Here is a 26,214-nt window from a genome sequence, read left to right on the forward strand (position 1 = left end):
AAAAAGAAAAATATGAATGGAGGAGCAACAGGAAGGGTTTTGAATTATGCAGAACTTATCAGAATAAAAATACACCCAAAATTCTTATAATACACCGAAATATCTTCGTGTTACACCCAAATATCTTCGTGTTACACCCAAATTTGCTGCAAATACAGAAAAATTGTTTCCTATAATGCTACATTTTTTTTCTTCTGAATTGAACAATACCTCAGCCACTTGATTGGATTCAAACAATAAAAGGAGGAGAAGAAATTCTAATGAAAAAAAGAGGAGGAAGAGGTGGTGTTAATGACGACGATAACGAAGAAGAAAAATAACAAAGAAGAAGAAGAACGTGCAATAATGGTAGAAGCGCATGAATATAAATGACTTGTAAAGACTTGTGTGGGAAAAACGCTTGTATGTGGAGAATAATTCTAAAAATATATATAAGAATTTGAATTTAATTGAACTCAAATAGTTATAAAATTTAGTTACTTATAATAAAATAAATCTAAAATAAGAAACTCCAATTTATGAAATGAATTATAACTTATTTATATTTATATTTTTAAAATTGTGAGTCGTTACATGATATATATTAATATTGTAATTTTTTGTATTTTTTAAAATTATAGAAAGAACTAAAATTTGGGGGTTTGATTTTTATATCTAAGATTTTTTAATTTAATTTCGCTAGAGAACCAACTAAGGATGATGCCAACTCCAATCAACTAGTTAAAAAACAGGTTTGTTACAAAAAAAAATCTTTATTAGCCTAATTTTTTGAATTTTAAAATAAAAAATAAAAGAAGTTGCCTTCATTGGCTTATATTATAGTTGACTCTCTAGACTTTTTTTAATTTTTATAAAATAGAAATGACAAGATATGATTTTTGTACTCTAAATAAAATGAAGTTAACACTCCAGTCAGCTATAATTTTGACAAATGCTATTGTCAATCCAATATGAAAAATAAAAAGTGACTATCCAAAGGAAGAGAAGAAAAAAATTAAAAAAATTCAACGATAATGAAGAGAAAATATGCGAAAAAAGAAGTACGTGATTCGCGACAGATATTGTGTGATTGTTTTTTTTTTTTTAATTTGGGCAAATTTGGTTAAAAAACCCATTGGATGTGTGGCGTACTTGTTTCTAAAAAATAAAATAAAGGAAAGAAAAACCACCGCACCTGACACCTGTAAAAGGTAAAAAAGCGTAGTTTCATGTTCCCCTTGTGTTCGTCGACGTTCCTCACTTCTTCCTCCGTTTGGTAACCGGGTCTCTGTCTCTCTCTCTCTGTCTCTCTCTCATCAGAAGTTGAGCTCATCCCGCCGTCATAAGCCTGTCTTGCTATCTTCGCCATCACGACGATGTCACCATCATTAGGTATTGTCTTCGTTGCTCACTATTTTTTCTCCTCCCATTAAATGCGTTGACTCTAGAAAATTCAACGTGTTCTTGTGTAGTGTAATAATACTAATAATAAGTTAATAACAATAATAACGATACTTAGTTAGCTTTTAAGTGTGTTTTGAGCATAACACTCTCATGGACAAATGGGAATCATTATGTTACTATCTTCAAAATAGTCCACAAGTCTTTTGACTAAATAACTCCATCTCCATGCGAACTGAGGAAGGAAGATGAAAATGGGTGAATGTCCGATTAAGGTCACTCGCCGTCGGGTTTTCAATGAGCTGAGCTACTTTTTTTTATTCTGTTTTGTTGACTAGGCCTAGGATAAACTAGAACTTGATATAGGCTTCATGTTAGATGGCATATATATTTATTTCTTTTTGTTTAACAATATATACATATATAACAATGTAAGCAATTATAGTTTCATACATTATTTAATTTTACAGACTTTAGTTATCATGATGTAAAGTAAACAAATGAGAGTTTACGATTTGGATTTATGTTGAACTCCTGATGAACTTTCCTGAACTCAAGTTTAATAACTTTGGATTTTGGATTTTGGATTTATGCTTACCTCCTCATGATATCGTGTACGTTTAAGAATGTTGTGATTGGCTTAACGGTGAAACTCTTTTGGTTATGGTGAATTTGCAGCAAGCATTGTGACTAAATGAAATTATATATCAACTTTTTTGTACTGATTGTAAACATTTCATTTATGGTTATTGTTGAGGTTGTCAATTTGTTTACTCATTATTATATATCTAAATGTTTGGCAAATCAATGTTACATAAAAGTTGTGTTTGCCAAATCAATGTTATGCAAAAGTTGTTGACAGTTGTTATTTGTTAATGGTTGCTCCTTCTTAAATATGCTCTAGTTGCTGGTCCCTGATTTCCCTCATTTTAGTAATTGGTTTCTGTTCCCTATGCCTTGTTTCAATTGCAGGTCTCCTTATATCTCAAGCAACTTTACCACGTAACGGTATTGGTTTCGTAAAAATGGGTGAAAGGAACTTTAACACTCTGGAAAAATTAGTTCCAGAAACATCAGCAAGGATGTGAGGGATAAGAAAGGAACAAGGGCTTTCAAAGAAGCCAATCCCAGTTTCATGAAATTCCCCTTGTCTAGATAGAGCATCAACGCAAGAGTTTGCCTCCCTGAAGATGTGATCGACAGCTGTATCGTCGATTTCTGCCAGAACCTTCTTGATGGAGTTGATGAGAGAGTAACCGACATGATGAACGACGTCCTGCTTTTGGATTAAGTCATTGGTACATTTGGAGTCTCCTTTAACCATTAGCTTAGTGATTGGCAGCTCCTTGCCAAATTCAATCCAACATAAAATTCTCATAACTCAATCATAGTAATGGTACAACACCCAATCTTCATGTTAAATCCTATGGTAGGTCTTCCAAGAGCGTCCCTTAGCAAGCCTCCACAGGCTCCTTTGGTCGGGTTGGATGACAAATCCATCATCGTGAGTTTCATCCAACCCTCCTCCAGCGAAAACCATCGAATCCCCTCGTCCTTGGTAATGCATGATACACCTGCCTTTCTTATCTTGTAGATTTGCTCGTGATGAGGGTACCTTATTATCAATAGCTCTTTCCAATGCATGTATTCTTGTGCATAATAATTGATTGGTGTTTTTCTTCCTGACTGAACATTATACATGCATCACATGTAAGTATTTGTTTTGGTCATATAGTTATGTGAATTCTTATGCATTTTTTTGTGTAAGTCGGACAATGCATGTTATCTTTTGCTTGAACTTGGAAAATTTGAACTTCATTTTATATGATTTTTGAATTGGCTTTGCTATATTTTAATAGAATAATAAACTTCCAATAATTTTGTTTTGAGTTTAATTTAGGTGAGAACAATGTTCTCCACATATATAGAGAATTCTTGATTCAACTAATGACTTGTTTTTCTTCTCAAAACCAGCTATGTTAACATTTTATCCATTTTGGGTTTCTTTGAAACCTTTTTGGTCTTAAAATCAATCTAAGAGTGGTTTAGCAAATATTAATGTGGATAATCAATTTCTTTTGCTCCTTGTCTGGTTGGAGTCCTATGGTGGCCTCTCTCTTACATTGGCATACATTTAGGAGGTAATCCTCAAGCTTTATGCTTCTGGGATCTAGTGGCTTATAATGATATTGATAAAAAAAATTAATCAAATAAAAGTAAAGGTGTGGTAAACATCATTCTTAATGAATTTCATATATATGAAGTTTGAAATAACACACACAATAAATGACTTATTTGCATTTAAAAGAGAATTTTATCATATTTATCGTGTCATGTTATTCTACTTGAATGAAATTGGTTTAATTGGAAACAATATAATATTTCTCTTACACGTGCGTTAGATCATAATCTTATTTTATTACATTTTTTAATAATTTAATAAGTCCTTATCTCAACCATATCGAATATGAGGTTATATATACCGAGAGTTCTCGATTTCATCGCCGCAACTCACAAACCCTAGTCCTCAAGAGTCACACGAAATCCACTTGAAATCCTTTTGAATACTACAGAGATTTTTAGTGATCGAATCATATCAGGTAATTCTACTTTCTAATCCTAGTGTTGATTAAAATTGTATCCTTTGCACTTCATTCCTTAGAAGATCGGGATTTCGTATGGTTTATGTGAAAAAAATGATAATTATCGGATCCTAAATTTTTGTTCAGTAGCAATAAACCATAGAAAACATTCAATTTCAAATAGGATAGATGACTTTATGGATAATAAATTTGCAAGTTAAATATTTGTTCTAGTTTCCTTAATTATAGAAAAGGAGTATGTAACCTATTACACGGTTTTGATGATATCTTGCAGCAGTTTCAGTTGCAGGTTTGTCATTTGAGAAAGTTTCACAAATTCAAAGGTTCAGATAAGTGTTATATATATCTGATACTTCTCTAACGATGTCAGGCTTTCCTGCTACAACTTGTGAAACATCGTATGTTCTCTTCTGACCATTTTTTATGTTCTCTTGGTTGTTTCTTGTTCTTGAGAAACAAATGTAGTTTTCTTTTCAGAAAAGTAATGCAACTTAGTTAATGTTTATATCTGTCAATCTGTGCAGATATTTCAGAAACATAAATCAAATATACTATCTAGATGCTCAAGGGCAATTAGCTGCTGAAGAGGAGCTTTCTGCAGAAGAGAGTTTTGCTGTTTATTGCAAGCCTGTGGAATTCTACAACATTCTTCGGCGACGTGCTTTACGAAATGTACTGCATATGATTGGTTAAAATTATCTGTTATTGATAGTTATATTGTGACTATTCATATTTTTTCATGGGATATATTACATGAGCATATGGTGTATTTTATTCTAAGTAGCATTATTGTTTATGTTCCTATTGTTTTAGAAGGATTTCTTGTACTTTTTGTTTACTTGCCTTGTCACTTGCTTACCTCTACTTGGTTATTTCATTCTCTTCTTATTAAATTATTTCTTATTTTGTGAAAAAAATTGAAAAAATATCCTATTGGGTTCCTCATGTTATGTTGATGTGTGACAATGACATTGCGTGTTTTATTCTAACAATATACTTTTCTATTTTGTAGCCTACATTTCTTCAGAGATGTTTGGACTATAAGATAGAGGCCAAGAAAAAAAAGAGGTAAGAGTTACCAAAGATAATCTTCCTTCTCTTACTTGCACCATTTCTTTCACGATTTATGTCATTTCATGCCACATGCCTACAGGGTGGATGTGCTACATTCTCTAAATAAAAATTTTTGCGAAGCTTAGGAGCCATTTATTGGTTTTGGGTGGCAATAAATTTGATCATTTGAACTTGTTTTGATTTAATAAGAACCGACGAATATTCATGTTTGTCAGTCTATGATCACCATTTAGCTACAAGTCAACATCAAAACATAACCTTGTCCAATCTATACAAAGATCTAAAATCCAGTGTTGGTTAAACTCCAAACCTCACAATTCCTGACTAAGCCTTATGTAAAATGGGATGAAGATTGTCCAACCGTATCTAACTAGTGCTTGCAAACATATGACATGCTTCCTAAGAGTAACTAGTAATTTTTTCTAGTATAAGAATCTGTTTAAAGATCAATGAAATATACATTATGTACACCTTGTGATACCATTTTTAACCTTTATATTCAGCTATGGATATGTACACGTTAATACATTTGATTGAATATGACGTAGTTTGTAAAGGTTTCATTTAAGGCATAATTTTGCTCTTTTTTCTCTCCTAATTTTTCTTTCATTTTACCTATGTAAAGTATCTTATCTCTGATACTAATGAATTATATTTCAATGATTAGGATACAATTGACAGCTTTGCTGGGTGATATAGATGAAACTCAAGCTTTGTTTCCCTTGTATATTTGTCTAGCAAGGGTGGCTTTTAAAGATGAGGATGCCAAGGTAGGAATTGCGCGTGTTATTATGAGCTAATTAATATTACTCATGCTGATTGGGTTCTTACTACATATATTTTATCTAATAAACATTTCTGCTGCTTGATGTTTTAACTACAAAAACAAAGAAGTATTCTGCTTTATATCGCATTGGTCGGGTTTTCATCTTTCAAGCTCCTTCTGAAGTTGATGGTGATACTCAACAAAAAGCAAACTTTTTGCTCCCTGACATTCAGAGACTAGCTCTGACAGCTAAATCCGGGTCACTTGTTCTCTTATTTTTCACAGCCGGTATGCATGTATGTACACACACATGACACATGTAATATAATATAATATAATTCCTGCTAAATTCTTTTTTACTTGCAGTGGAGAACCCAAATTTTCCATCTGGGGTCAATGTAAGCCTGGTGCCTTTAGATCCGAATTCATCTGAATGTGAGATATGCTTTTATTGCTTATATATGAAATGTAAAAATTTCGTTGCAAATGACCATATTGTTGTTACCTTGCTGTTAGTTGAACCAAGGTTGTGAGAACCGAACCGGTCAACTAATCGGTAAAGTCATTAATTTAATGATTTATTGATTTGACCGAAATTCAACCGATTTAATTAAATATTAAATAAAATTATTAAAAACTTATATAAAATTTTAAATATATAAATTCAATAAATGATTTTGGTGCTTCCAAATTTGGTTTTGGTGGTGCCATCAAAAACTTGTGGAAGCAACGTGTGGGGGCTGCGGATTCTTTGTTCTTTCAATTTCAAGCTTTCACTTCAGTTTCAAAGAGGAAAGGAGGGAGAGGAGTGGGAGTGGGAGCGGGGATTGGGTTACGTTGGAGATTTAGGGTTTTTCCTTTTTTTTTAGAAGGTGAAAACAACGCTATTTTGAAGTGGTTTACCGAACCGAAAATTTTTCAATAAATCAGCTGGTTCCATCGGTTTATTGGTTAACTGTCGATTTGACTAATTCTGTAACTGGTTTTTTTGTCAGGAGATTTATGAGGCTAATCAAATCGGTTTGGTGACTAGTTTTTGATTAGCCCAATTGAACCGGTCAGTCTGGTTCGATTTTCAAAACTATAATTGTTGAACCACATGTACACATGAACACATGTTCACACACATGATAACACTCTTCAATCCCGATTGAATACTAACCTGCTCAATTAAGTGTTCAAAAATTTACTTTGAGGCTTGATGTGTGTAAGAGATCATAAGCAATTCATATATGTTGCAACTAAAAGCATAAGCTTTTATTTTGGTTCTTAACAAGAATAGTATCCTTACAAAGTTTCTCTTCTAGATATGTCGAGAGACTGTTCACCTTTGCTATATTGATTATATATTTTTCTTCTTTTTACCCTCCTAACTCTTATGTAATTAGATTTTCTGTGATTTTATTTTAGAAAAGAAGTTGATGTTTCAAGGTCTAGTAAGTAGTAACAGGTTTACACCTGCCCCCAACCCCCTTTTTCCCTTGTGTTGATTTTAATGAAATGGGTAATTTCTATGGTTCTGAGAACTGAACTGAACTGGCAGTTTGATAAGGTTAAACTAGAAATCGGTATCCAGTGTGGTTGATACATAATCTGTTTGCCACAAACCGATAAAATACCTTTTGAATCGGTAAAAAACCGGCAAACCAATTGAACCATTTCCAATTTGGCCAGTCTAGTAGGTTTTTTGGAAAAAGAAATTGTAGAGCCATAGAGTTAGAGACTTTACCTCCAAACTAGGGTCTCCATTTCTGCTCTTCCTTTTCTCTTCTATTCGTTGATTAGTGCTTTGTGAGTGTCGTGCGGTTTCTTCAATCATCTTCCTTCTGTCGGTTAGCCAGTTCGAGCTCCTTTCCAAAGGTGTCGATGCGAGGAGAAGGAGGATGGAGAGAATAAAAAGGAGAAGTATTGAGAAGACCTTTACAAGTGAGAATAATGAAAAAAAGACCCTTGGGTAGCGTTTGGTGGAGAGACAGAGACAGAAAGATTGAGACTGAGAGACAGAGACTGAGAGACAGGGATTAAAACAAATCTCAGTATTCTGTTTGGTGTAAAATAGGAGACAGGAATTGAAACAAGAATGAAACTCTAATTTAATTTGCACAAAGGGTAAAATTAGAATTAATTAATTGAAATAAAAGTATTTAAGGTATAAAATGTTATTAAAGTTTCAGTCTCTAACTCTAAAAATTTCAGTCCCCTGTATCCCTACTTTTTGGAGGTACTGAAATACTGAAATTTTAGAGACAGAGACAAAAATTTTAGTACCAGTCTCTGAACTAACAAACACAATATTGAGTCTCAATCTCTCAGTCTCTGTCTTAGTACCTGAAAACAAACGCTACGTTGAGGAATGAATAATGGAATTTGGGAGAAAGAGACGGATGCCATTTATTAGGGTAAATTTTTGTTACAATGTAAAATTGGATTGTGATCTAAAAGCCTAAAAAATTTGTCAAATTAGTTTGTTGCTAAAGGCCAAAAAAATATGATAATCAATAATCATTGTTATTTTTTTTATTTGGGAAAATGTTAGCATCTTTTGATTATAAATAGTAATGATAATTAATTATTGCTTAAAGGAAAAAATAATAATATTATAACACAATGATAAATAAACAAAAATGTATATTTTATAATAACGGAATAAGGTTCATTTCGAGTTTTAGAACCTTGGTAGTTTCACTAATTTGTGAACTTAATCACTCTTCAGTGCTAGAATTCATCTTTTCATTTCATTTCATTCTGTGCTTGATAGCAAGAGATGCAAACTACTGCTTATGTGGGAAGGTATCTCTCGAAAAAAATTTTCAGTTCTGGGATGAATCTTCAAATTTAAGATTGGGACTTCAAGCTGAGGCTGTGTCAACTGTTGATCTTCATCCTTGTATACTAAAGGTAATTAATATTGTCTTCGTTGTTCTTTCTTTAGCGATAATTTCAAACATTTTTCTCCATTCCAAAGAAGATAGATGTGCCACCTTATAAATTTCTTTATGCTGCAGTATGGTGCTCGAGATGAGGAGCAAAACATCTCAGTTCAAGCACCAAATAATTTTGAGAATGGGTTTCCAAAGAGTAAAACAACGCAATTGCAAATCAAAATGTATGCCCAACAGATTGGTGCAAAGGAAAAATCTTCCCATGATACAAACATAACTGCACTTGCATCGCGTATGACCCGGTAGTTACCATTTTCTCATAATATTTCTTTTGCAATGAATAATTTGTGGTAGGAGGGGTTCATTTTGTTTTTGTTGATTTAGGATTTAGGACTTAGGGTTTACCTTGCTAAATGCAAAGTAGATATTTTAATTGGTAACTGTGAAGTAGTGTAGTTTCCAAACCAATCTTTTAAATATGAAAACTTTTCTTCTCTAAATTTAGATGTATTTTCGTCTTATTTGGCTTGAATTATCATGTACTTTATATTAAATAAATTGTGGTCTTCATTCTAACTTCTTCTCAACTTGTATGATTCAGGTTGAAGGAGGGAAACCTGAAATTTAATTTCAGGTATTACATTTTATTTTCTTTATGATAGTATCTCTGGTTCTTTTATGGGATTATATTGACTGTCTATTAATGGGTGCAAATACGCAGTGGTACTGAAAACCTCATTTGTTCTTATGTTTTCTGCATCTCTTGCATATTTCATGTTACTTGCTTTTAGAAGAAATGTCGAAATTTTGCTACTTATTATTCTTCTGTTTTATCAAATTATATTACAGGTATTACTATGATAAGTTGCAGAGAACTGAAGGTAATATAATGCTCCTTTCGTGTTCTTTTGTTTTTTTTTTTTAGTTTGATCCATGTAGCTGACTAAACATTTATGGTTGTGTAGTATAGTTGTTTGTGGGTTCTATTTCATAATTAATATAGTGACTTTTGGATTTGATCTCCACAAGGTTTTTGGTTTAGTTTCAATCCACATATTTTCAAAATGTTGTGTTTTAATCTCTATTCTGTTAGTGTAGTTTTCGAGTGGTAATATTTATAAGAAGCAAAAGTAAATCGTTAATATTTATATTCACCAAACAAAAAATATGAAGGACCAGAATTTAGTACAATAGTGTTTGAAACGAAACATGTTAAAATCATTGAGATCAAATCAAACTAAAAGTTTGGAAGAGATTGAAACCGAAATTGACCATATTTTTAGCAACCAGAAACATATCTAAGCTTAGATTTCTTATTTTACATTGTTATCTCTTTCCTTGTTAATTACAGTCACCGAGGATTTCTCCTGTCCATTATGTTTGGTTAGATGTGCAAGCTACAAGGTTAGCACTGCTTTTGAGTTCTGACTGATAATTTAAACATTTAATTTTTAATGTGATAATTATAAACTTATTTTTTAATTTTTCTGACATGTTCTGTTTGTAGGGTATAAAATATCACATGCTTGCATCACATGATCTTTTCAACTATGAATTTTTGGTCAGTCTTCTTCAGATCTCTGGCAAACTTTAATTTTTTGAGGCTTGAGCTGTATTAAACTGTTAGTTTCAATTATAAATCATTTTGCAGGCATGGGAGGACTGTCCGACAATAAACATATCTGCGAAAACTGATAACTGGAAATCTGAGGTCTGAACAGTTTGATGTCAAGTTTTTTTTTTTTAAATTTAAGTTTGTCTAGTTTTATTATATTTCTTCTTACAACAAAATTGAATGTAATGTGTGATGCCTCTTTAGTGTTCAGATCCGGCTTATTTTTGCAGATTCACATTTGCAATTTTCACCCCGTATAATTTCGGGTTGGGTTTAGGATGACCCACCGCTGACGTTATATACTTCTTTAAAGTATACCTTTTATTAAAATTAGTGATAAGTTGTTAGACTTTTATACTTCAACTATTACTTTTTTTATTACATTATGCTATTTTTGTATTGAATTTTTTATTTTGGTATAAGTATTGTCTAATATCTTTTGGATTTCATCTCTATCTTTTAAGATTTCATTACTTTGCTATATATAATGTCTAAAATTATACATGTTGGTTGTTTTACCCTTTAGAGAAGATGTGGTTCCCAGAAACATGCAAGTTAAGCATGACAAAACTGTCTGAGCTTTTATAGCATGAGTTCATTTGAAATTATTTGTTCACTTTAATAACTTGTTAATTAATTTCCCTCCAGATTTTCGCAAAAATTGTTGATCCCAAGTTGCGCGGTATTAACTTTTGGTAAGCTATTCTCGTTTTTGCACTGGTCTGAGATTTACTTGGCTACAGATACGTTCATATAGATGCATTTTATTTAGTAAACTGGTCATCTAAAACCTATTTCAGTGCCAAACCATTTAAGCGCATACGGCCAGAGGATGAACCTTCTGAAAGAGCAAAGGATGCAGCTCCACTTGCCTTACGATACGAAATTCCAACTGGAGAGGGTGATCTTTTGGAGAAAGCTGATGGTATGTATTACAATTATTTCAAGTATTTTAGTAAGTGATGTTGATAGAGAGATGCCTACCACTAACGGGTTTGGGCTGTGTTACAAAAGGAGAGGTAAGTAGCGGTTAAGTGTCAGTTTTAGGAGTTGTTGGCATGTTCCAGCTGGCTGATAGGTTGTTAGACTCTATTACTTACTGCCTATAAATAGCTAGGTTATAGTTAGTTTAGTTTTATGCGTATTTTCTGTTATGAATTCTGTTAGAAACTGGAGAGAATCCCTCTCCCTGAGTTGGTAGTTCCAACTCTGTAGAACCTTTTAGGGAGTGCTAATTGGCCATCCGGGTGCGACAATAAAGCTTACCCGTTCTGCTATTGCTGGTTCCATCAACTGGTATCTGAGCTTGAGGATCCCGACGCTGAATGGTGCAATCGGGATCGAGGAAAATGGAGACATGATTTGACACAATCGAGTCGGCCATGGAGGAGATGTTCCGATCAATGCAGGAGATGCTGCAGTACTTCAATTCCAGAATGGATTTGTTCAAAAATCGCGCGCCTAATCGGAACGAGCGTGGTTCACCGGAATCGCACCTGGCCGCAGGCTCGTCGGCCGGAAACCGCAGCGCACCGGAGCAATGTCGGAAGTTGGAACTTCCGATCTTCTGCGGTGATGATGCGGTGGTCTGGATTGAACGCATGGAGGAATGGCTCACGGTCTCCACCTTTGCAATGGAAGGAAGGGCGTTCACGTGGTTCAGGTGGTGGGAGGCGACGGCGCCGGTGCTTCAGTGGCGGTTCCTCAGTGCGGCGCTGCTACGGTATTTTCAACCGGAACGGCTGCAGAGGCTGTATCAAACGCTACTGAAGCTGAAATAGACGAACTCGGTCCGGGACTACGTTGGTCAGTTCGTGCTTCACACGCTGCCTCTCCGCGGAATTGCGCTGGAACTGCTAATGGACCTCTTCTTGAACGGGCTGAAACTGGAAGTGGGTGAAGAATGTAAATTGTTTCCATACCAGTCAGTGGATGAGTTGATGGAACTTGTACAGAGGGTAGAAAACTGCAACGCTGCCTTGCGAGGAGTATCCGGACGTAGTAAACCACCGTCTTCCAAGTTTGTCGTTGCCAATTCAACTGCCACCAAAGCTGTGCATCCTGCTATAGCGTCCAATTTTGCAGCAAGCAAGGGCGCGGAGTCGACGACGGATCCCTTGCGACGGTGCGGATTGAGACATCTCAGCAACGAGGAGTATAGGGTGAAGCGCGCCAAGGGGGAATGCTTCCTTTGTGATGAACTGTACACCGAGGATCATGTTTGCACGAATAGGGAGTTCGAGCTTTTGATCATGGGGCCAGACTTTGAAGCGGATATGTTACAGCATGAGGCGGTTCCGGAAAGAGGGTAGCAGGGACAATTGGAACTCAAATTCATGAGCTTGAGTGGACATCACAAGTCAATCAAAGCCTGGGCAGAGATAAATGGCTGCCGTGTATGCGTTCTCATAGATTGTAGAGCTTCAGACAACTTCGCGACACCAGAGATCGTCACCGAGTTGGGCCTAAGGATTGACAACGCCCGTAAGTTCCAGGTCAGGGTAGCGGACAACAGCAATAAAGGGGGACAAGGAAGGTGTTTGGGTGTAACTCTCCAATTCAAGGAATTGACGATCAAGGAAGGCTTCTTCATTTTCCCAACTGACGAAGTTGAGTTTGTCTTGGGGCTGGCGTGGCTAGATAAGTTGGGAGACGTCATCACAAACTTAAAAAAATCACGCCTTCGATTTCGGAATGGGGACAACATGGTTACTTTGTAGGGGGGACCCGGAGCTGTGCTATGGAGGCATGCACCTTCAGTCTGCAGTTTTGTTCATTCAAGAAGGAGGAGAGGGAGTTATGGTCCAGCTGTGGCCCATGACTTTGCATGCTGCCGCTGCATCGCAGGTGCCACAGGTGATACAATCGGTGTTAGCTTCTAATGCTAAGGTGTTTCAGACATTACCAGGGCTGCCACCGCACTGTCGCCATGATCATGCCATTCCATTGAGAGAACGAGCTTCAGCCCCGAATATAAGAACTTATCGTTACCCGCACCATCAGAAATCAGTGATTGAACAAATGGTGAGAGAAATGCTGGCCTCATGGATAATTCGGCCAAGCTCCAGCCCTTATGCTATCCCGATATTGTTGGTGAAGAAAAAGGATGGCAGCTGTAGATTTTGTGTCGATTATAGGGCGTTAAATGGTACTACGGTGCCAGATAAATTTCCTATCCCCATCATTAATGAGCTACTCGATGAATTGGCCGAAGCTATAGTTTTCTCTAAGCTGGATTTAAAATCTGGGTACCATCAAATTCAGATGAGGGATCAAGACATCCACAAGACTGCCTTCCGCACTCATGAGGGCCATTATGAGTTTCTAGTCATGCCCTTCGGGTTGACAACGTCCCTAGCCCCTTCCAAGCCTTGATGAATGACATTCTTAAGTCTCTATTACGGAAATTTGTTTTGTTTTTCAATGATATTCTCATCTATAGTCATGATATGGCGAGCCATGCCCTTCACCTCCAACAAGTTTTCCAGATTTTATTGAAGAACTAGTTGGTGTTGAATGAGAAGAAATGCACATTCGCAGTGAGCTCGGTGGAATACTTGGGTCACATTGTCTCGGCACAAGGGGTCTCGACTGATCCTAACAAAACCACAATGATGCTAGAGTGGCCAGTGCCTATTCGTGGGCCTTACCGGATATTATAGGCATTTTGTGCAAGGATATGGGGTTATCGCCAGGTCGTTGACGGAGTTGACAAAGCGAAATGCATTTGAACGGAATGACAAGGCCTAAGAAGCTTTTGAGAGATTGAAGCTGATGGCAGACCTACCGACTTTAGGGTTGCGTTTGTTTACAGAGACAGGACACTGAGACGGGGATACCAGACACAAAATCGTGTTTGACAGAAAAGACATGAACAAAGACATTGGATTAGTGTATTTTGTGTCCATTCTGACAGGAAAGACACAGAAACACTAACAAAGGACATGACTTATTTTTCATTTTTTCTTTTATTATTTTGTTAATTTTTCATTATTATATTTTTCGTTTCAAATTTTTTGAAAGAAAAAAATGAGAATAAATTGGATTTTCATAATTTGTTCTGGTTTATTACCAAATAAAATACAAAAACACAATTTTGTGTCTCTGTCTTTTATGTCTTGTTTTAAGTGTCTTATCTTGTCCTATTCTCAGAAATAAACGTAGCCTAGCAGTTCCGGATTTCAATCAAGACTTTGTTTTGGAAACTGACGCATCGAGTGAGGGGTTGCGTGTATCCCAGCAGGGCAGACCAATAGCATTCCTAAGCCAAGCACTATCTCCAAGGGCCCGGCAAAAATCTGCATTGAGAGGGAGTTGATGGCCATTGTCTTCGCTGTCCAAAAGTGGCAGCATCACTTGTTGGGTTGCCAATTTATTGTTCTCACAGATCAGCGAAGTCTGAAATTCCTCACAGACCAGCAACTCAGGACCTAGCTTACTTGAAGTGGACTACTAAATTGTTAGGCTTGGATTTTGAGATCCGATACCGGCCAGGCCTTGAGAATAAGGCGGCAAATGTGTTGTCATGACAAATGATGGCAAGGGCAATCTCGGTAGTACATATGAACCTTTGGGAAACGGTGGAAGAGGAGGTGGCTCTCGACCAAGAGCTACAAAAGATCGTGGTCGCCCTGTAGCAGGGGTTGGATGACTATCCGGGGTGTTTCTTACACAAGGTAGGCTGTTTTATCAAGGGAGAGCAGTTTTGACTGCAAATTCTTCTCAGATCCCACTTTTGCTAGCTGAGTCCCATGATAGTGGGGTAGGAGGACATTCAGGCTTCTTTCGAACCTATAAGCGGTTGGCAGCAGCTGTTCATTGGCGCAGCATGAGGCAAAGGATCAGGGATTATGTTGCGGGTTGGCACACTTGCCAGCAAAACAAGTGTGCCGCGATGAAACCGGCGGGGATGTTGCAACCCCTACCAGTTCCGAAAAGAGTTTGGGAGCATGTTACAATGGATTTTGTGGCGGCATTGCCAAAATCCAAAGGCATGGACACTATCCTGGTAGTGGTTGATCGGTTAACTAAATACACTCACTTCATCCCCCTAGCTCATCCGTTTTCAGCCAAGGAGGTGGCACTAGCCTTTATTAAGGAGGTGGTTAAACTACACGGGTTTCCCAAGTCAATCATATCGGATAGGGATACCGTTCATGAGTAAGTTTTGGTCCGAACTATTCCAAGCTACAGGGACAAAATTAAAGTACAGCACGGCATTTCATCCGCAAACCAATGGCCAAACCGAAGTGGTGAATCGCTGTTTGGAGACTTATTGCGGTGCTTTGTGGGTGGCTACTCGAGGAAATGGTTGGAGTGGCTACCATGGGCTGAGTTTTGGTTTAATACCCCCTACAATGCCTCAGCCCAGACAACACCATTTCAAGAACTTAATGGTGTGCCAGCACCTGTTCTTTTCCGTGGAGAGACTTTTCCATCGCATGTTGAGGAGGTGGCAGCATTGACCGCAGCCAGGGATGCTGTTTTGGCAGAGCTGATTGGTGCAGGCTCAGCAGCAGATGAAACAAGCAGCAGATGGGCATCGAAGGGATGTGGAGTTAAAGCCTGATGAGTGGGTTTATTTGAAAGTGCAACCTTATCAGATGCGGACACTAGCGCGGAAGGTCAATGAAAGATGAGCCCTCGTTACTATGGACCGTTTAGTGATTGAGAAGATAGGGGTGGTGGCATACAGGTCAGCCATGCCTCAAGGGTACAGACTTTACCCAGTCTTCCAGGTTAGCAAGTTGAAAAAGGCCGTCCCGCCGCAGCAGCAGGTGTAGACGCTTCCACCGGGGGTGGCTGAGGATGGTGAGCTGGGGATGCACCCGTCTCAGATCGTGGCATCGTGAACCACAGAGGACGGGGTTTTGGAGTATTTGGTGCACTGGGTGGGCCTCTCTCCTTGTGAGGACAGCTGGGAGCGACCGGCAACGTTGTGGGCTACCTTTCCGGAGTTCCACCTTGAGAACAAGGTGGTTGTCCAAGGGGGAGTATTGATAGAGAGACGCCTACTACTATCAGGTTTGGGCTGTGTTACAAAAGGAGAGGTAAGTAGCTGTTAAGTGACAGTTTTAGGAGTTGTTGGCATGTTCCAGTTGGCTGATAGGTTGTTAGACTCTATTACTCACTGCCTATAAATAGCTAGGTTATAGTTAGTTTAGTTTATGTGTATTTTCTGTTATGAATTCTGTTAGAAACTGAAGAGAATCCCTCTCCCTGAGTTGGTAGTTCCAACTGTGTAGAACCTTCTAAGGAGTGCTAATTGGCCATCCCTGTGCAGCAATAAAGCTTACCCGTTCTACTATTGCTGGTTCTATCAGATGCACACAATGTTAATTAGCCAAGAAAATCTGACAGTTAATTCAAAATTTTTTATAATTCATAGATGGTTGTTACATAAGTCAAAGTGATCAGAACAACTAATCATAATTTATTTGATTACAAGTTAAAGTTGAAAACTCCCGTCTTTGTTTTTCCCCTTTAGAAATGCTTGTTAACTTATTTCATATGGTCTTTGATAACTTTTTTCCAAATAATCTTGCTGATAAAAAGGGAAAAGGGTAACTTATCTTATGGGATATTTATGGTAGCATCAGTGTTGTAGTGTGATGAATGTGTCATGAAATTCTAGACATTGCAGGGATTTCAACCGCAATTGTACCATTTCAACCTGATCAAGACTGTGTCCCACCTGAACCAGCAACAGATGAGAATGCTCTTTCGAATCCTGCTGTGTTACCGGATGCCATAACATGGAAGTCTACAATTCAGCGTTATAACATTGACCCACAAATGTATGTTCTTTGGCATATGAAAATACATATATGAGCTCTTACATTTTGGGATATTGTTAGATGCATAATTATATTGCTAAACCGTTTGGTTTTATAAATCAAATAATAAATTAAGCTAGTGCTCAAGTTGAGCTAGATATCTTCATTTGCAATTAAAGGCATTGCTAATTGGTAGGAGCTAATTGTATGTGGATTTTGATTATTTATTTGGGTTTTGTTTACTTTTGATTTGTTCATGTTATTTGCAATGCTTTTATGCCTGAACTTCATTTTCCACTTTATTTCCAAGTTCAAAATTACTGTCTTAATATTTTCTGTTACAATCAGGAACCAAAATGTGTGTTTTTTATTTGAAGGACAAATATAATACTATCAGAAGTTTTCAGGTATTGAGATGTAGTTTTTCTCAATATTTACTAAGAGGGAATAAAACTGATCTGCCTAAATGATATTTGGACTGGTATATAGGAAGCGTTGAAATAAGGTGTCATGTCATTCTCTACATGTGATCATAAATATTTTTTCCTGTAAATTACTTGATGTACACAGCTCTGACATAGTTCTTCGAAAACATTTCAGCCTTTCCCAGTTGAGCAAGCAAAAATTCTATCACTCTCGCATATACCAGGTAATAAGTGATTGCCATTTATTTGTTTACTGTTTTGCACTTCAGTTTCATTGACAAACCACATATAAATTGTCCTGAAAAAACAAGAGCCGAGTACAATGAGAGGCCTATACAGAGTGCTTCCTGTATCTTCCTGTGGAAATTGTTCTATTTCTTGCAATTGGTTGGATAATAAATGTGATTTTATATCATCAGTTCGATAATGTTGGGGATGCGAATAGAAATTTTTTCTCCAAAAATATGTTTTTGTCCATCAAATGGAAAGTTCTTAATAGAGTATGCTAGCAATTCTATATTTTAGAAAAATATCTCCTCTCTCTCTCAAAAGAAATCAAAATATGTAATTAAATGCTCTTTAATGGTTTTTTATGTCGGACAAATATTTTCCTCATTTCCGTTTTCATTTATTTATTTATTTGTCCTTCAAGCCAATGGAACTTGAAGAAGTTCTATCAGAAGGAGATAGTGAGGATGAAGTTGATTTATTTGTTTGTCCTTCAAGCCAATGGAACTTGAAGAAGTTCTATCAGAAGGAGATAGTGAGGATGAAGTTGATGATGAAGTTGCTGATTTTGAAGAGCTAAGGGTATGCATGATTATATATATGATCCTTGTTTTAAAATTTATAATCTCTTTTACCTTTTTAAATGTAACTCTTGTGATACAAGAATGGTCTGGTAAAGCTTTTGGGTAATGTTGGATGGCCCTGTGGCTATGAGGCTCAGTAGTTCTTTGTTACCTTTATTATCAACTTCTTGAAACACAAGTGTCTCAAAGGGAGAAAGAAAGAACATAGAAAAGCTGTAAGGAAATATTTTGCCGTTTACCCAAAAACCTACTTAATAGTGTTTACATGTTAGCGGTGTCACTAATTACTTAACCCATAAGAGTCTCCTAATTACTTTATATGCCGTTTCTTAACAAATTGTTGTTTGGTTTTACATCAACTGCACTTAAAGGATAAAATATACTCTTTTGTCCCTGAAGTTTTCGAGAAATTTTAAAATTACCCTTAACGTTTCAATTTTGTTCCTCTAATTTCAAATATGTTTCAATTATACCCTTCGGGATTAAGAGACATATTTGAAACAATAGGGACACAATTGAAACAAATTAAACGTCGATATTTTTGAAACTTTTCGAAAACTTCAGGAACAAAAAAAATACACTTTACCAACACTTAAATTGGATGGTTTAATCGAATTTTAGACCTTGTTAGGAGAGCTTAATTACCATTTGTGATTCTAATATGACAATTAAATTTCTGCTTGATCATTGTATAGGTTTAGTTTGAGGCTTTGGGATGGGAATATGAAATCTATTGCACCTTTTAGTATTTCTTCATACTTTACGTTTTGAAGATTCATTGAAACATTTTGATACCTTGCAGAGGCTTGGTAATTTTGACAATGTGACCAATGCTGAGAAGAAATTCATGCATATGTGGAACTCGTTTATTCGAAAGCAACGGTAAGTTCTTTTCATTTTGACTCCATTCGCTCTCTGTTTGTTGCATCTTCCTTGTTTTGATAGACTTGTTCATTCGATTTTAAACTTTCTAGCATCAATTATTTTCATGTGGCAGGGTGCGGACTAATGGTCATGTTCCATGGGCATGTGAAGCTTTTGTAAAAGTCCATGGCTATGAGCTTCTAGAGTGCTCCAAATTGACTTGGTAACTAGCCTTTCCTTTTTTTCTTGTATCAGAGTGCTCTCATTTTATATTATGCTAGTGTTGCGTGTCGGGCCATTTTTTAGCTTAGAAAAATCCGCAAGGAGCTATGAAGCACGGACACTTCATTGAGTTGTCGTGTTGGACACATTTCAAACACGACATGCGTTTGAATCTTTTATGTCTGATTGTATCTTAATAAAAAATAAAAATACTTCTGCAGAAACGCTTGGACATATCCAAAAATCATCATGTGTCGGTGTGTCTCATATTATTCTTTGTCTATTCTTAAATTAGCTTAGAAAAAATATATAATATTATGAGAAAGTATAAGGATTCAACTTTTAGTTATCAACTTTAATGTTGAGGTTTATAATTTAGTATTTAGAGTTAAATGTTTATGATTTAGTGTCTAAGATTTAAGATAAATAAAATAGTTTTAAATATATTGGCTAATGTTGGTTGAAAAAAAGGTTGGTTACCTAATATTACTCTTATTATTCATTAATACAAACAATTCTTACATGATTTATATAATTAAAAAAGACATTAAAAACATTAGTTTGTGCTTTAATTTTAATAAAATATCAAGATATTGTTACAATTTATTTAAAACATAGTTTATATTTTAATATATATGGCATGTTTTTGTGTCTCTAAAAAAAGTTGAAATTAGTGTGCCTGCGTGTTCTGTGTCCCATGTTCTTGTCGCTGTTTGTGCTTCATATGTATGGAGTATTACCTGAAGAGCTGGGTTTGACTCTAGTATGCACAATAACCATTTTAAATTTCGGGTAAAGTATATAGTTTGTCTTTAAAGTTTGAAAAAAATTTCAAAAATACTCCTAAATTTTATTTTGTTTCAATTTTTTCTTTGAGGTTTTCATTTTACATCAAATATACCCTTGTCAAATTTTGAGAAGGTTTAGGACCAATCCAGTAATAATGCATGATACCTATCTTTGAGTTGCTTGTGTTGAAAGTTGTTCTTGTGAAATTGTTGCTAAATTCATTCTAATTTTTTTGAAAAAAATTAGCCATCAGAAGTATATTTGATGCAAATTGAAAATTTTTTGGACAAAGTTGAAACAAAATAAAACTTAGGAATATTTTCTAAACTTTTAACAATTTCAAGGACAAAAAATATACTTTACCTTTAAATTTATTTTTTACAAATCGTGAGACAAATGTGAGAGAAACCAAAATTCGAGTAAAATTACGTTGTCTTAATATATAGATGCATATTGAGAGGAGCTGTTTTATATTAGAGTGAGAGACACAAATCTGGATTTCAAGGAAGAATAAGTTGACACTTTGCAATGCATTTATTGGTTTCTCTTTTTTTTTTTTTTTGACATTGACACGCAGCACGCTCTGTATTATATGTTCTTTTATCCTCTTTATGACTTAGTCTTCAATCAAAATGTCATGCTTCATTATCATCATATATATATTTTGGATGTTTCAGGATTTGCAAATAATAACAAGTTTGGTCCTGTTGGCAGGTGTTGGAGATTGCTTTCCATCAAATTATGGAATCATGGTCTTCTAGATGCACGGACCATTAATTCATGCAGCCTTATTCTTCAACAATACGAGGCAGAAATCAGCGCCAAATAGTTAAAAGATAATTCATTCTCGTTCTATGACGTATCCATAAAATTTTCATAGTGGGGACGAAAATATATTAGAATAAATTTTGTTGATTAATGTTTATACTTTATGTAATAGAGAATTAGAGATATAGAAATTAAAAAGAATTAGTGTGCAACTTTTTTTTTAAAAATACTTTTTATTATATACATTTTTTTTATTTCTAAAATCTGAGCTGAAAATCTTAGTTAAATTATAAGCAATTTGTTATCACATATTCTCAATTAATTGTATTTTTATTATTTTTACATATTTAATAAATAAAAGAACTAATCAATAGGTACATCTGTCTATTAATATACTAGTATTTATAATTTGAAGTTAGAATTATATTTAAAAACTTAATTGTTGATACCTGCCACTCAATTAGAGAATTCATTTGTTATAATATTTATGGCAAAAAATAACTTTTTCAACAAAAACAACAGTTAGAAATATGACTATTTAAAAGTTAAAATAAATAATTTTAATTAATAGATAAATAAATAATGTTCTTTTTTATATCATGATTTTTTATGACAAAAAAAGACTGATAATTTTATGTGTTTAGAAAATTAAGTTTTTAGTTTGATAATTAACTAATTGGTTAGTTTTAAAAAATATATTATCACTACTTATTAATTTTTTTCATTGAGTTGGTCTATTTATTTTGAGTTTTAATATTAAATCAGATTAACAAGGTAAATATTGCTGCATGTTTCGTTCAATTAAATAAATTACTCTTTAAAGATAAATTTTTTAAAAATCGTTTATTAATTTATTAAGGGAACAAAAACATTATAATAAGAATAAATATATATAATATATAACTTATTTTTTTTTTTAAATTTCAGTGGGGGCAAGTATTCTCTCTCCCCGTAAGTTAGGTCTATGTCCCTGACTGAAAAATCCCTTTTAATAAATACAAAAGACAAGATGACATATATATGGAAAAAGGACCATTGTTTTCTTCACAAAATATAAAGGTAAAGATTTATATTTAGTGTTTTTTACGTGAAGTTGATAATTGAGAACTATAAAATAATTTAATATATTTGATTAAATTATTATATAATATTTTTTAGTTATCAATTTTTCATGAATAAATTTTAACCTTGTATATAAATTGTTGTCATCGACTGTGGGGTATTTTTTTTCATTTCAAATTTATACCCTTTTGTATGGTATTCTCAATTCACTACCTGGATTTGTACCATAAATTTGTAGAGGGATAAAAAGTTCCATACTTTAGTACATTTTTCTGCGGGATGTAGGCGAAGAAATTATTTGGCAAGATGAAGTATTATATTCCTGATTTGCTTTGGAGTTTGTTTCATGTGAAAGTTCCATACAATCTTTACATGTCTTGTTTTTCATTATTAATTTGATGTCTTTGCAGTTTCATACTTGGTCATTTTCATGAGTCTGTCGTGTGTGTTTGTGTTTTTCCCCCCTTTTTTTTCCAAACCGTGATAACCATGTTCTTGGGAGCCAATGCTACCTAAGTTTTGGACTTAGATAATCTAATGTCCTATGGTGTTATACATTTTTTAGTTTTTTTAAAAAATATATAAATGGTTAAATATATTTTAGAAGTAACGGGATTTTCGTACAAACTATCCGAAAAAAATTGAGAATTTCGTACATATCATTTATTCGGATATTATGAATAACTTATCATTATATTTTCTAGTGTTGCAGAAACAAAATTTGATCACCTAATCGCCTTTGAACATGTAAAAATTTCATATAAATAAATAAAATCTAATCTCTATTGAATGGTTAAATTTTATAAGTGATTCTAGCTAAAAGTACTAGTATACATATTATATTTTCTTATCACGTCTACTTATGTGTTAACGTGTGTGTGCGTGTGTTTTTTTTAAATAAAATTTGACCAAAATGAAAAGGGTAATGCATCATAGAGTATAAGGTGCATATATAAGTATATCCTACTTTATTTATCATTAGATTATTGTTATTATTTGGACTATCGTAAACCCTGCCCGTAATAACAATGGCCTTGGAACAAGAAGAATCTAAATTGAAATGTGTGGATGATTAGCAATGAAACCAACTTTACTTTTTTATTAAGAAAAAAAAATATAGAATCTAAATTGAATAGGTCAATTTATATTTGATTTGAATATTTTAAAAGCATGTTTATGAGGTTATTCTGCAAATTGATACGTATACTCGTTAATGTATCGTATTCCAAAGGCAGAAGTCAAGTATTTTCTGTCCTTTTTAGTGATGAATTCGAGATACAAATACTATAATGTTGGTCACTTTGTTTTACGGATTTAAGAATGTTTCTGAAAATTGATGTTCTAGCATGTAGGCAAGACATTGTCAACTTAGTTATCCAACAATGGACAAAACAATATATTATATTATATTATTCTCGTTAAGGACATCTTTTAGAATATATGTAAAATAGAAAAATTTTCAAAATTTCGTTTTATTTCAATTAAAAACAATATATATATATATATGTGTGTGTGTGAATTCTACCCAACTCCCTCTAAAATAACATGTAAGTTACTGTTACGGCCTGGCCCAAGAAAGAACTTGGGCCTACCCGACCCGATCACCACCCGACCTCAACGGTCAGGTGACCCGAACCTATCCGATCCGCGCATCCTTCCGGGACAGCTGGCCACCACAGCTGTACAAGGAAGCTTCGAAGAAGGTGGGTTCTGCCCTCCTGGGACCCACACCTGACATGGTATATAAGGAAAGGGTCCTACCCTCCCCCAAGGTACGTCACACATTCCACCTAACCCATTCCCCACCTGCATACTAGCTGACTAGAGCGTCGGAGTGTCTTTGCAGGTGGCACCCCCTCTTTCCTTCCACAACGAGAGCTCGACTACCCGGCAGATCCGAACCCAGCACAATCACGATTGCAGCGTTCTCACCCCCTCAAATATCCACCCGAACTGTCCGGTAACAGCCCTACCGAACATTGGCGCCGTCTGTGGAGACCGTTATAGAAGTTGTGTCGGGCCTAGGAGACCAAGGCCGAGCAGCCGGCGCAGAGGCGGCAGCCTCTGTCGCTTCACCGGGAGGACGACGAAGGTCCCCCGGCAACGCATCGAACCACGCACAAGGACGCAAGAGACGTGACCTTTCGGAGGAACTGGCGGTGATAGCGCCCGAATAATGCAGGAGCTATGCCACAGAGTCCAGAATCTGAAACGACAACTAGCCGATCAGGAGCACGATCGACGGACCACCGATCCTACTTACTCCCCGTCCCCAGAGAGACGGGAGAGAGATTCCCACCGGAGTCACCCCCGGCACGCCTCCGCTTCCAGAACGGAAGCGGAAAGCACCCGAGAAGACTCTCCCATTCCGAGAAGACGAAACGACACAATCATCTACTCCCGAGGTAAGGAAATGTACCACACAGGATGAGATCGCGAAGGCAGGGAAGGAAGGCCTGTGAGGACGCGGCAACCCGTGATAATGGGCGCCACCCCGTTCCATCGGTCCATCCTTGAGGTCCGGTTGCCGAAGCACTTCGACAAACCAACGGACATGAGGTACGATGGAACCCAAGACCCTCTGGAACACCTCACGGCTTTCGAGGCTAGAATGAATCTGGAGGGAGTAGGGGACGAGGTGAGGTGCCGGGCCTTCCCGGTCACCCTAGCCGGACCTGCGATCCGATGGTTTAACGGCCTCCCGCAGGGATCCATCTATGGATTTTCGGACATCAGCCATGCCTTCTTGGCTCAGTTCACAACGCGAATAGCAAAGGCAAAACACCCGATCAACCTGCTCGGGATAACCCAAAGACCCGGGGAGCCGACCAGAAAGTACCTGGATCGCTTAAACGACGAATGCTTGGAAATTGACGGCCTAACTGACTCGGTGGCCAGCCTTTGCCTGACGAACGGCCTCCTGAACGAGGACTTCCGAAAACACCTTACCACGAAACCGGTTTGGACGATGCACGAGATCCAAACGGTGGCTAATGAATACATAAATGACGAAGAAGTCAGCCAGGTCGTGGCCGCCAATAAACGGCACTCCGGCTACAATCAACCTAGGCAACAGGGTAATGGAGAGAGACACAAAGAACAAGCCAAAGAGGGAGGGCCGACCAAGGCACACAGACCGTTTTCCCGGATCGGGAAGTTCACCAACTACACTCCACTCACTCTTCCCATCGTGGAAGTTTACCAACAAATAGCCGAGAAAGGCATCTTGTCGAAGCCCCGACCACTCAAGGACCGTACGGGGGGGAACAAGAGCCTCTACTGTGACTACCACAAGGGCTATGGACACCAAACACAGGACTGTTTTGACCTGAGGGATGCATTAGAGCAAGCAATAAGAGATGGGAAACTCTCTGAATTCTCCCATCTCATACGGGAGCCGAGGAGACGGCAGCGCGACCAAGACAGCGAAGAGGCCAAGACCCGAGCGGCAAAGCGGCGACAAGAGCCAGAGGACAAAGACCACGATCTCACTGTGATAAACGTAGTAACTGCCAAAAACACTGCGCCGAGGTCTAGGTCAGCTCACAAGAAAGACGCCAAAATCCTGGCGGTCTCCTCCGCCCCAATGCAAAGTTCCAAGAAGCCCCCATGCGTCTCCTTTGGCCCCGAAGACCAATGGTTCGACGAGGCACCCGAAAACTCACCTATGGTCATCACGGCCAGGGTGGGAACGGGCCTCGTCAAACGAATCCTTGTCGACACGGGGGCAGACTCGAACATCATGTTTCGCAATGTGTTCGACGCTCTAGGATTAAGGGACACCGACCTATCATCGCACCAACACAGGGTCATCGGATTAGGCGACCACTTCATCAAGCCAGACGGAGTAATATCCCTGCCGATCTCTGTGGGACAGGCACAGGGCCGAAGATCGGCAATGGCCGAATTCGTGGTCCTCCGAGATTCCACAGCCTACAACATCATCTTAGGGAGGAGGACGATCAATGATGTTGAAGCGATAATCAACACGATGCTTCTAGTCATGAAGTTTGTTACCGACGATGGGTCCGTAGGGTCTATAAGGGGAGATCTGAAAATGGCACTCGCTTGCGACAATGCCAGCCTGTCCTTAAGGAAGAAATCTAAGGAAGCGTCGGGGGTGTTCCTAGCTGACCTAGACACCAGGGTAGACGACAAGCCCAGACCGGAACCAGA

The 26,214-nt window shown here is 36.8% G+C and overlaps 2 protein-coding genes across 3 annotated transcripts; both read left to right on the forward strand.

Annotated features, from left to right (window-relative positions):
* Positions 1 to 4,053: 4,053 nt before the first annotated feature.
* Positions 4,054 to 6,356, forward strand: LOC127741597 (polycomb group protein EMBRYONIC FLOWER 2-like). The gene is made up of 6 exons (XM_052254357.1): positions 4,054 to 4,381; positions 4,508 to 4,655; positions 4,996 to 5,051; positions 5,725 to 5,827; positions 5,949 to 6,111; positions 6,190 to 6,356. The coding sequence occupies exons 1-6, from the start codon at positions 4,347 to 4,349 to the stop codon at positions 6,354 to 6,356; spliced, it is 672 nt and encodes a 223-aa protein (XP_052110317.1). The 5' UTR covers positions 4,054 to 4,346.
* A 2,122-nt stretch (positions 6,357 to 8,478) lies between these two features.
* On the forward strand, positions 8,479 to 21,180 carry LOC107466490 (polycomb group protein EMF2B-like). Of its 2 annotated transcripts, none has more exons than XM_021130919.2 (15): positions 8,479 to 8,721; positions 8,829 to 9,007; positions 9,307 to 9,339; positions 9,555 to 9,586; positions 10,057 to 10,109; positions 10,213 to 10,266; positions 10,357 to 10,416; positions 10,969 to 11,015; positions 11,121 to 11,245; positions 16,955 to 17,117; positions 17,697 to 17,745; positions 18,248 to 18,331; positions 19,136 to 19,215; positions 19,331 to 19,420; positions 20,923 to 21,180. In XM_021130919.2, exons 2-15 carry the CDS (start codon positions 8,928 to 8,930, stop codon positions 21,035 to 21,037), a joined length of 1,065 nt encoding a protein of 354 aa, XP_020986578.2. In that variant the 5' UTR covers positions 8,479 to 8,721; positions 8,829 to 8,927; the 3' UTR covers positions 21,038 to 21,180. The 2 variants fall into 2 exon arrangements, with proteins under 2 accessions (XP_020986578.2, XP_020986579.2); XM_021130920.2 differs by having other exon boundaries at positions 16,964 to 17,117.
* The last annotated feature ends 5,034 nt before the right edge of the window (positions 21,181 to 26,214 follow it).

This window comes from Arachis duranensis, chromosome 9, assembly GCF_000817695.3.
Source record: "Arachis duranensis cultivar V14167 chromosome 9, aradu.V14167.gnm2.J7QH, whole genome shotgun sequence".
In the NCBI taxonomy this organism is placed as follows: Eukaryota; Viridiplantae; Streptophyta; class Magnoliopsida; order Fabales; family Fabaceae; genus Arachis; species Arachis duranensis.

Coding starts and splice junctions, on each gene's coding strand:
- LOC107466490 (XM_021130919.2), top strand. CDS start 8,928: ATGTATGCCCAACAGATTGGTGCAAAGGAAAAATCTTCCCATGATACA. Junction 17,118..17,696: donor TATAACATTGACCCACAAAT/GTATGTTCTTTG, acceptor AAAACATTTCAG/CCTTTCCCAGTTGAGCAAGC. Junction 19,216..19,330: donor TCGTTTATTCGAAAGCAACG/GTAAGTTCTTTT, acceptor TTCATGTGGCAG/GGTGCGGACTAATGGTCATG.
- LOC127741597 (XM_052254357.1), top strand. CDS start 4,347: ATGTCAGGCTTTCCTGCTACAACTTGTGAAACATC. Junction 4,382..4,507: donor GCTACAACTTGTGAAACATC/GTATGTTCTCTT, acceptor CAATCTGTGCAG/ATATTTCAGAAACATAAATC. Junction 5,828..5,948: donor TTAAAGATGAGGATGCCAAG/GTAGGAATTGCG, acceptor ACAAAAACAAAG/AAGTATTCTGCTTTATATCG.